Genomic DNA, 10,954 nt, shown 5'->3' with positions numbered 1-10,954 from the left:
TTGTACGTGCAAACCAGAGAGAGAGAGAGAGAGAGAGAGAGAGAAGAGGAACAGGTGGATTGTCACGCCCAGCTAGTTGAGCAGGTAGAGCAGGTTTCGGTACCTACAGTCACACTGAAGGAAGGAGCTGACGGATACACGCGTGCACGATTGGAGAGACACCCGGAATGATCGTCAAGTGATTAGCGGCAGTCTCTACCAGTCGGCCTCTCGTTGATTAAATCGTTCCTCAGTCTTAACCAAAATGAAGCTCTTGGTCGTTTTACTCGGCTTGAGTGTGGCTGTGATGGGTGTAATGATTTTCCAGACTGTGCGCCAGGAGTTTAACCTGCGTACCATGAAAACCCGCACGGCGGAGAACACGGCAGAGGTCAGCAGGAAAGAGGGCTCCATCGTCCATCTGAAAAACAAAATCAAGGATCTGAAGGCAGCGATGTCGTCCGTCAACGCCAAGATAGAAGAGCTGAGGAAGAAGAAAGCAGACACAGAAAAATCAACACAAGACCTTGATAAGAGTCTACAGACCTGCAACACAGAAAAGGCAAGGGACACACACACACACACACACACACACACACACACACGCACACACACAAACACACACACCTGCAGTTTTACTCACATTTGATGCCTACTTTGCATACATTGTTACACAATTTACAATCATAACATACAGCAAAACACCTTTTAGGATGCATTTGGTGTTTAATATTTACTGCATTCACTGGGTATGTCAGGCTCAACTTACAACCTGGTATTCAGTTACATGCAAATATTTGATTAATGTTTCTATTAAAACTTTCTTTTTCTCCTCGTGCTCAATCGAACTTCTACTGTTGACAAATACCTTCACTTGTATCTTTATTAGGCTGATTTTGAGAAGAAGAAGGCAGATATGGCAGCAACCATCGCTAAATTCAAAGGTAAGCATTTAGTTTCACCTTTTCACCTTTCGGTTCAGGATAAATAGTTTGAACTGGGATTGTTTATACTAATAGCAGCAAATCCAAAACCGACCCAGATAAGAGAATGAAACAAACTATAATATCTCACATTAATTAGGCTTTTTATCGACCTTTTTAAAATGACAGAGGATGGATTGAAGCTGCTGTCAGTCTTGCACTGCCTATACAGGTCTCTGAAAAACCCAGACGCCAACATTCCTGCGATAATTGTCTTTTATTCAAATTAAACTTTGATGATTAGAAACTAGTGGAACGAGATTTGACAAACCCATGCTACAGAGGTGCAGACAGATTGCATGTGGTTTCAGTGACTAATATAAATCTGAGCTTAGCAAAAGTAGCAGCTGCCATTAACATTTTGGTGCCTTTATTAATGACACAGCTTGTATTTGTTTTCTATCTGAAATCACTCATTTTGTCATTTCCTCAGCTGATCACGAAGACCTCAAGAAGAAGGCCGAGGAGGACATTAAGAACTTGAAACAACAGATTTTGGATAGAGACAAAGCCATTTGTGCATATGCAGATACAACCAAGGCGGAAGCACGGTAAGATCTGAAACACATTCGAACACCTTCTCGCATCCTCAGAATAAGATTGTGTGGTCAGTCAGAACAGTGCAGAACATCGGAGAGCACCAGGCCTCGACCACATAATAGCCACAGCTGTGATATTAAAACCATAAAGGAGTCTGCACACTTCATTAAGGTTGTTTTTTGTTCTTTTTAAATTTGTAGGAAGCTGTGTGGACTTCCTGACGCTCCACAATGAAGTCGACTCAGAAACACTGACTGTGAACTTAAAAATGAAGCATGCTGTGCATCCAAGGATACGTTTTGTAATATTACTAATGTGATAACAGCTCTGCTTGGTTCTTTATGAGAAAGTAAAAACTGTTGATTTAAAAAAAAAAAAAAAACTCGGCTGTTTGCAGATCCATTCAAACAGCACAGATGTAGGGAGTGGAGTAAATATGTTGCACACAGTTTTACACAATTTTGTTGTGTGATTGTGTCACTTGGGTAATTTAAGACTGCCTTTTTGTATCTGTAAAATACTTTGACACATATTTTTTATTGTTCTGATGATGGACTTCACAAGTAGATTAACTTGGCTGTCATGTGGAGTCGTTACCTCAACAGTAGCTCTCCTCCTCAGCCTGCCTGAGGCATATGTTTTGGTTTCCATGCCCCCTGATGAAACCTGAATGACTAGCAGAAACCAGAAAAGCACGTGGTCATCAGTTTAATTTCTGAAGTCTTTTGTGTGGAATCATCTGTTAACCAAATAAACCAGTTTCATTGGAACAATAAACTAATGCTTCATTAAAATATCATATGTCATGTTACATGATGGAATGAAGGGTGGCATCAGTGACTTGAAAAGAGTTTAATAAATCACTCACTGAGAATAAATCTTCACTGATGCGCAGATAAATGTAACATATTTCTAAACATTATCGCAATTATTAAAGGTATCTGGTTATTACATGATGAGTTTCCTGGTGTTCTCTCCTGAATTAAAGGGAAATGATGGGTTGTTTATACTGCAGAGCAATGTCCAACATACTTTAAACTGACATGGAAAACATGTTATCTAATATGCAAAAATTTATGACCCTTTTTTCATAAGGTAGAGAGACAAAAAAACAAACAATGATACAGTGTGTCAGTTCAGTGACATGTTCCTATACCTCCCCCTAGTGCAGAACCAAGGATTAAGTCATCATCACATGCAAGATGTGTCTAGTATGCATTTCCATTTCCTTGTTCTACCTCTTCAGCTCAATTTATAAAGTTTCTGAGTTTTGGTGCAACCAGTCCATCTGTTTTGAGTATAAACCTTCAATCTGTCTCAAGCATTTTATCTAACACCTCTTCAAAAGACCAATGCACTGGTCTCTGGTCAGTTAAAGTTAATTAGGAAAGAAAGTGTGTAGCAGTGCAGTGCCTTCAATTTAAGTAGTATTTGAGTGACATTGTTGCTTTTTAAGCTGCCCAAAAATGTTGATGTCACTGCAAGTGCACTGAGCAATCAGGTCTCATAAGGACCGGGTTGAACCTGTTACAAGACAGCTGGCCAGAATTTAAGTAAACAAACAAAACAAAACAAAAAAGAAAACATTTATTGTAGGGACTTTTGTAGTAGATGCTCAGTTAAGGGTAGCCTATTATTAATGTATTTTGTTGCTCATTTGTGAAACTGTCTGGTAAATCCTTTGTGTTGTTATTAATATTACTGTTAATGAACATTTTAGGAAATGAATATGTGTATTGGTGTATTGTATCTTAAAAAAAAACATAGGAGGTCTTAATCATTCTTACTAAATATTTTTAAAAGCCAACATTCAAATGCAGTAAACTTTTATTCACATGAAAAATAATTATGTTCTTTTTAAGGAAATAATTAATAGCATATGGCATATGGAAGTGGGCCTTCTTCTGACAAAATGCATCTGAGCCTGAAATGGCCCACATATAAAATAGCAAATATGGCCCAAATATCTCAAATCAAATGTGGACCTTTTTTGGTAAAGATGCGGTGCTCTCGCTGGGTCTGTTCTGGTTTATCTGGTGTGTTCTTGGTTGACATACGGCATTGATATGGGTTGCTTGTGGCCCAGATCTGGGAAACAGGAGTGAACCGCCCAAGCAACATCATTCCACGCGGTATGAGGGCCGGATGAAAGTGCCGAAAGTGTCGGGTGTGGGCCGGATCTGGGTCACAGCAATTTTGCTATCTTGGTTGTGCTTTGCAACTTAACAAAAAGAAAAAAACAATGTAGGTTGCTATGGGAACACATATATTACAGGAAACGACTCTCCTCCACAGCCAATTACAATGCAAGTTGTAAACCACGTGATATAAATTACCCTCGTGCCGGAAGTTGCATGAAAGTCACCGGCAACTACATAACGTAACCGCAGTGTGTAGCAGCTGGGCGTATATTTCATTTTCCGACATAGCTGAACACAAACGTGTGTTTAAAAACATGCTTACTGTAACTTATAAAGCAGCTCAGTATCCATTACAGCGGTAGTAGTTTGTTACGGTGCCAAAGCTAACGGCAGGTTTGTCTTATAACCGTTAACTTCAAACGTTTAGCTTATCGAACTGTACAAGCTTTTACATCATCCTCGTTATTTTAAACTGTGTATAAAATGGCAAGGAGCCTCGTAAGGATATTCAGGGTCTGTCAGAGCCTTGGCTCACTCCCAGCCATTAAGTCTCAACTCGCCCATCCGGTTACCTGCGTGTCATTCAGGACCAGTTTCATACGGACCATGGCGGTAGGTAGATAAAGCTGTTTTGATGACAGTGTCTTTATCAGTTTATATCTGTGTGCCATGTGATATCTGTGGCTTCATTCTCAGCTTTTTCTCTCCTCCTAGGTGTTTCTCAGCTGTAATGATGTGACTGTACTTCTCCACAGCGGACAGCAATAAAATCAAATAGATCAAAATATAATCTTGCTCGCTTCATGACCAAACTGATGGGCTTACTTAGCCTGTGATACAGTGTAAAGCAGTAGTACTACATACAGTCAATGGTAGAAAATAACAAAGTACATTTACTCAAGTACTGTACTTTCAGATGTCTATGAGTTGTTAAGAGCTCCACCAAATAGTGATTTTTCCCTGTAAACTTCTCACATGGTTTCATTTCAATAAATGTTCAAATGATCCAATATTTCACCAAAAATCAAAGATTAGAGAATAAGTCAACAAACTGAAAACAGATTTGTGTATCAGAACTTTGTTTTTTCTTCTTTCTTCTCCCATTAATCATCTCATGACCCCTCAGATTTATCTGGTCATCCCTAGGTTGTAGTACCCAGTAGTTCAAACTAGCTCCGCCTCAACAGCTACAACAGTAGCCGGAAACCACTGGTTTCATCTTTAACAATGTGTTGTATTTTAAAAGCTTGCTATATTATCCATTGTGTCAAATCTTTATCTGAAAAAAGCTGTCAAATAAATGTAGTGGAGTAGTAAGCACAATATTTCCCTCTGAGATGTAGCGGAGTGGAAGTATAAAGTAGCATAAAATGGAAAAACTTAAAAGTACAGGTACCTCAAAATTGTACTTAAGTACAGTACTTGAAAAAATGTACTTAGTTACTTTCCACCACTCCCAGTGGCACGTCCTGTATCAACACATTGTCCCACCACTAACTTTACCCACAGCCTTTTTAGACCCACATAAGTTAGTAGACTAGACTAAGGTTGTGATGTATTTCCCTGTTTGGCAGGCGCTGCCATGGCCCTTTTCCTCCACGCCCCGGGATTACAGCCTGCCTAACTCTTCATGGAGCTCAGAAATGATGCAGTTGTATGAGCACTACAACAGCCAGTGTGAGGTGGAGACAGAAGGTGGAGAGAAACAGAGAGGGCCATGGAGGAGACTGCCAAGCTACAATCGATCCCTTAAGTATGCTACAGGTAAAAGTACAGGGTGTGGTTTCTAGTTTGCTTAAGCAAATGTCTGTGATATGCTTGTGTGACTTCCAGTTTGTTGTTGTTCATGAAGTACTGAACAGTGAGAACAGAGATGGAATTTGAGTTTTTGGCAACAATCAAGGGGTCAAACTTTCTTCTGTTGTATTGTAACAAAATATCCATTTATTGTTTAAAGTGCCCTGTGGAGTTTTCTTGTAAACAAACAAAATTTATGTTTTCATTGCTTGTAACTCACTAGAATGCATTGTGTGTATCTAACACATTGTTAGTCCTCAAGGAGTTTTGAGTGTGTGTCCCTCCTTCATGAAACATTTGCAAAGCAGATTTTTGCTAAATATTTAAAATCCTACATTGTTTACATGAATTTTGCAATCGTCTTCTTTTCCTGCCTTGTGGCCTTGTCACCCGTGTGCACGCTCCTGCATGTATGTGTAAGACAAACACTCATAAATAAGACTACTCCACAAGGGTATCTTTACATGTTGTTGAAGGGCACAGTTTGGTCATGACTAGTTTGAGTGGACATTACTTATCACCTAACTGAATATATGTCTATAGTGGGCTCAAACTTTTTTGAATAATTTGCTGACTTGAACAACCTTTAAAGGCTTCTATTTGCAAAGTGTTGTCAGACTTTAAGCTAAACTGCTTCATGGTTATGCTGCAACTGAAGGTATGACTATCATGAAACTTAAAATGGTTCACACATCCCATAGTATCAGCCTGCCAGTATAACGTATCACCAGCTAAGTCTGCAAATATTCAGTTTCACCATTTCTAAGTTAACATTTAATTTTGAGCTATGCAGCTTTAAGACACACAAATACACAAACGTACTATGAACATGTACAGAGGAAGGTGTGAAATGATCAAACTTCCATGTTTTTCAAAGCATAATAAGATTTTATATTATTATAAATTATATTGTATTTTTTAAACCACAATAAAGTTGGAACTAGGCATGTGCTGATATGAACATTGCAATAATAAATAATATATATGAATAAAACGATATTAATCTTTTTTTAAAATCTTGACATGTCCTGATATTCATTGTTCCATCTTTCATCCCATATATACACACTGGTTTGACATCTGGATCAGATAAAATTGTAATTTGTAACATCTATCTACCATCTGGACCGTAACACTAATTTTTTACTAATCATTAAGAAATATGAAATCTCAAAATAAAAATGTTTGATACCCTTCATCCTCTGCTTGCACCTCCATCTATTTGTTTTTTCCCCTCTGGGCTGCTCTGTTAGCTGCTGACTCTTCACTCATGTGTTTTCCCCTCAGGTGGAGTATATCTCAGTAAGATCATCCAGTCAAAGGCCCGTCTTTTTACCCGGAACATCAAAACTGCAGGGGCAGCATTTGAGTATGTTATGTTTGTTAACAAAGTGGAGCAGAGGTCTGTGTGCATTTTCCAGGCTGGACACCTACTGGAAGGACCACCAGGGTGAGATAACTTTTGGATGTTGTACAAATTTGTGTATAGATGTCTGTGCTTGTTGTGTTTTCACATTCTGCTTCCACCTAACTGTAATCCATACTGAAAACAACGCAGTAATCTTACCTTGAATACACTTTTTTACCATTTGAAAAAATGACTTCATAAAATGTGCTAGTTTTATTTTTTCAAATTTCATCAAACAACACCTTTAAAGTCATTTAGATTTGATGTCTAAGAGGCAGTGTATGTATTTCCAGACATGTCCACGGGGGGGCGATAGCCACTATGCTTGACTCTGTCACTGGGACTCATGCTACTTACCTCTCTGGACCTGTTATGACTGCCAACCTCAACATCAATTACCGCAGGTAAGAATATATTTATATTGACATGCATCAGTAAATTTGTTGCATAAATAGATTTTGTTTATTGTCATATGTAATTCAGCAGAATTCATGTTTGTAGCTCTGTTTAAATATGCATCAAAATGTGAAATGCCTTAGTAGAAATGCTAAATAAGTTTTTAATTGGTTAGTATAATGACAGTAGTTTTCTGTAAATTTTGAACACTCTCTATTCAATATAATAATAATACCCTGATGTTACTGCTATCATCTCATCTCAGTAATGGGTGCATGGGATGAGCCGTCAGGGTCTGTGTGTCTGTGTTGCCTCATTTATGTGGGGTTTAAGGGAATATGATGTGTGCTGTTTAGGTGGTGCGGAGTCCCTGCATACAATTGCACCAGTAGTTGCAATAACAGTGTTACCCTCACAAAGTCAGTCCAAATACTCTGGTTTGTTCATTGTGTTCAATCAAGAGTCGTTAGACATTTGCTTTGGGTTGAATTTCAAAGACTGTGCTCTCCTTAACCCAGATATCAAAATAATGATAATAATAATGCCAGGAAGCAGTACATTAGCGCAAAACATCTTCATCCTGGATGACTACTATAATTCATGGTCAATTTGCCCTAACAAACAGTTGTCTTGTCCCAAGCCCCATCCCACTGGGAAGTACAGTGTTGCTCGAATCCTCCCTGGATAAGAAGGAAGGCAGAAAAACATTTATTTCATGTAAAGTGACCAGCACCGACGGCTCCAAACTGCACACAGAAGCAACAGGTAACGTACATTCATACACATAATGTGTTCATTGGACATGTCGGCCTGAAAACGTATAGTTAGTTTCTGCTCTTCAGGCTTCTGTATTGTCATTATTCTGTTTTTTTTCATGCTCCTCCTGCAGCACTGTTCCTGTCAGTCAATGTCAGCCACCTACTGGGAGTGTAACACTAACACACCAGCACACCACCTACCCAGACACTGGGTGTCAGCAAAATGAGGCCATAACCAATGTGTGTGTGTGAGTATGTGTGAGTGTGTCATTGGTTTGGAGTAGTTTTTTGTTAGTGTGGGTACATAAGAGATTAACTTCTCTAAATATAACATAGCTGTTTTTTGGGGGGGGGGTTTGTTTGTTTTTTTATTAAACCTTAATATTTATGCATCAGCTGGCCAAAATGTTATTACTAACAAACTGTACAGTTTCATGAAGTACCTTTTACTAAACTACCTCTGCTTAGTAACTCATCAACAGTACACATCTAAACATTATTTATCAAACTATGGGTTATTTATTGTAACTTTGCCAATATTTATGGAGATTATTGCTCAAAATGTACTGTACATGAATATTTGGTTTCCTACAATAAAGCCTTACCTAAGGGTATTCTAAATTAAACAAACCATGTCTTTATTTGTTTGTCAACAGAGAATAAAATGGCATTGTTTTCCTTTCTTTTTTTTGTTTACACACTGAGATTTTTGCCTCTGGACTTTCCTAAAAAGACTGGATCATACTGGAAATGCACCTACATTCAAAAGATTTTCTCTTAGTATGATAAAAATGTAAGTTTTTAAAATATTGTACATAGACCACCATAGCACCCTTAACTATATCTAAACCATGTTTTAATTAATCCACTTATCAAACTTGATAGTTTAACTGCTAATGTAACAAACAGTATATTTAGTAAATTACATAAAGTTTAATTGACAGATACTCATATTGCAAAATTTAATAAAAGCCAGGATTTGGTACAAAAAATTGTGTGTTTAAGTAATTTACCAAAGAGCACTGCAGAATGCCCTGTGATGCTTTTTGACACTAATTTAAGCACTTGGAAGATGTATGGATTTTATATATACCTCAGTTTTAGCTGTCACTTTAATAACAGGTGCAATCAGGAGATCTTGTTTTTATAACATTTCAGCTAACAAGACTGAGTTTCATGCTTCGTGCTTAAACATTTTAGTTTACACTTTAATTTGGACAGGCGTAGGCTGTAAACTGTTGCCCCTCCTTGTGGTGGATGTGGTTATATTTTAATATGAAGTGAAGATTTGCCATACATGGTGACTTAAAATATAGACACAAGAGGCTCCTAAACCATCATTTTGGTGAATGTTATCTTTTTAAAATGCTGGTTTTTCTCACTCACTCTGACTCTTTGAGCATGTTTCAACAGTCAGAAATGACTGAGGCCTGCCGCAATAAGCCATAATAAGTAACACTGTCCACATCACAGAGATCTGTTCTGCTCTAGCAGCTACTGCCGACCACGGTGTCAAAAATGTGTGCTTATGACCGAAACCTGAAAGCATATAGAGCAGTATTTTTGATTATACACCTACTGTACTGACTATAGGTTGAGGACACTGGTGCATTCTTTGATCACATCTTAATGTAACGTTAATGTCCCCGCAAACACCTCCTGCTGTTGCCGTTACATTGTGTTAACATGGTGGGTGTAGGAAATAAAGACACCTCACTATTTTAGACTGTCACATGACAACTGTGAAAACATAAAAGCGAAATTTGTGGCATTTTTAAAAATGTTTTTTTTTTTAAAGAGGGCATGGTCGCTTTGTCAAAATGTTACCCACCCAGTCAGCTGAAGCCAAGTTAAGACATTCATGTGTTACTAAAAACTTCCTGCTCTTATTTCTACCTTAACTGTCAGATAACTGAGCCACAATATTTACTTTGAAAGCAAACATTTGAGCAACTGCTAACAAAGTGGCATCTAATGCTGACATTCATCAGACATGGTAATTCATTTTCGCTGGATTCAAGCCTAAAAGGAGCTTAAAATTCATCTGTTATTCCATTAATATTTACTTTTTTTCAGTGAGTGCTTGTTATATTGGTGAATTATTGCTTATAATACTCTTTAGCAATACCATAGCTTTTCTTATCATCACATAAACGGCCTGTGACGTCTGAATGATCGTTGAAATGAATGTGACAGTTACAAAGTAAATTCCTGTTGCATCCTTTTTAAATACAACGTTTTACTTATTAGCAGGTGCTGCTGAGTGAGTTTTGGGTTTTGCAGTAAATTATTGGTTACAAGTATACACACCCTGCCTACATATAGCTGCATTTAACTTCAACTCTCACACAGTTTGGTCTGATGTGTGGTTTCTGAGTGTATGGGCTCATCATAGCATATGCCTGGTGGTCTTCTGAGGGCCCCTCACATCTTTAACCTCAGTAAAGTGCAGATGGAAATGCTACCTCAGTGTCGAAAAACCTTTTTTGGTGTGTGTGCGTGTGTTTGTGTGTTGGGTGGGGGATGCAGGACAAATGAACACCAGCAGTTAATTTTTTCTTTTCCCCAGAAGAGTCATGTGGTCAAGTTGGGTTTGAGGAAGGGGGGTTGGGGAGTAGAGGTGTGGGCAGTTTTTTTTAAAACTTTCAGTTAAAGCCACCTGCAACAAGCTATGCAATGATGCACTACCAGAACAGATTTCCAAACTTAAAATTTTAGTATAGTAGGATGTTATATGTTATTATGTTAGTATAGAAAACTGCAATTCTCTCTTTGAAATCTAAATAGCATATTTCACATTTACTATCTATCATCTTTAAACATAAATAATCCTTGATAGGAGGATAGGAATGGAGATCCTGAAAGAATATTACTGTAAGTTGCTTTCTGTCACAAAATAATTCAGCACCGAAATGGTTATTGATTAGTAATTTAAAGACAAATATGAAAATC

At 37.9% G+C, this 10,954-nt stretch overlaps 2 protein-coding genes across 2 annotated transcripts; both read left to right on the top strand.

The window, feature by feature from the left end:
* Nucleotides 1–78: 78 nt before the first annotated feature.
* On the top strand, nucleotides 79–2,453 carry si:dkey-87o1.2 (uncharacterized protein LOC796684 homolog). Its single transcript, XM_067601503.1, has 4 exons — nucleotides 79–541; nucleotides 869–923; nucleotides 1,396–1,513; nucleotides 1,703–2,453. Exons 1-4 carry the CDS (start codon nucleotides 245–247, stop codon nucleotides 1,734–1,736), a joined length of 504 nt encoding a protein of 167 aa, XP_067457604.1. The 5' UTR covers nucleotides 79–244; the 3' UTR covers nucleotides 1,737–2,453.
* A 1,399-nt stretch (nucleotides 2,454–3,852) lies between these two features.
* Nucleotides 3,853–8,632, top strand: them4 (thioesterase superfamily member 4). The gene is made up of 6 exons (XM_067601500.1): nucleotides 3,853–4,255; nucleotides 5,218–5,407; nucleotides 6,728–6,890; nucleotides 7,142–7,252; nucleotides 7,885–8,009; nucleotides 8,134–8,632. The coding sequence occupies exons 1-6, from the start codon at nucleotides 4,127–4,129 to the stop codon at nucleotides 8,175–8,177; spliced, it is 762 nt and encodes a 253-aa protein (XP_067457601.1). The 5' UTR covers nucleotides 3,853–4,126; the 3' UTR covers nucleotides 8,178–8,632.
* Nucleotides 8,633–10,954: the final 2,322 nt, after the last annotated feature.

This window comes from Thunnus thynnus, chromosome 10, assembly GCF_963924715.1.
Source record: "Thunnus thynnus chromosome 10, fThuThy2.1, whole genome shotgun sequence".
Lineage (NCBI taxonomy): Eukaryota > Metazoa > Chordata > Actinopteri > Scombriformes > Scombridae > Thunnus > Thunnus thynnus.
Note: the sequence above shows the minus strand (reverse complement) of the source record. Positions and strands in the feature narration are given on the sequence as shown.

Coding starts and splice junctions, on each gene's coding strand:
- them4 (XM_067601500.1), top strand. CDS start 4,127: ATGGCAAGGAGCCTCGTAAGGATATTCAGGGTCTGTCAGAGCCTTGGC. Junction 4,256..5,217: donor GTTTCATACGGACCATGGCG/GTAGGTAGATAA, acceptor CCTGTTTGGCAG/GCGCTGCCATGGCCCTTTTC. Junction 6,891..7,141: donor CTACTGGAAGGACCACCAGG/GTGAGATAACTT, acceptor ATGTATTTCCAG/ACATGTCCACGGGGGGGCGA.
- si:dkey-87o1.2 (XM_067601503.1), top strand. CDS start 245: ATGAAGCTCTTGGTCGTTTTACTCGGCTTGAGTGTGGCTGTGATGGGT. Junction 924..1,395: donor AACCATCGCTAAATTCAAAG/GTAAGCATTTAG, acceptor TCATTTCCTCAG/CTGATCACGAAGACCTCAAG. Junction 1,514..1,702: donor ACAACCAAGGCGGAAGCACG/GTAAGATCTGAA, acceptor TTAAATTTGTAG/GAAGCTGTGTGGACTTCCTG.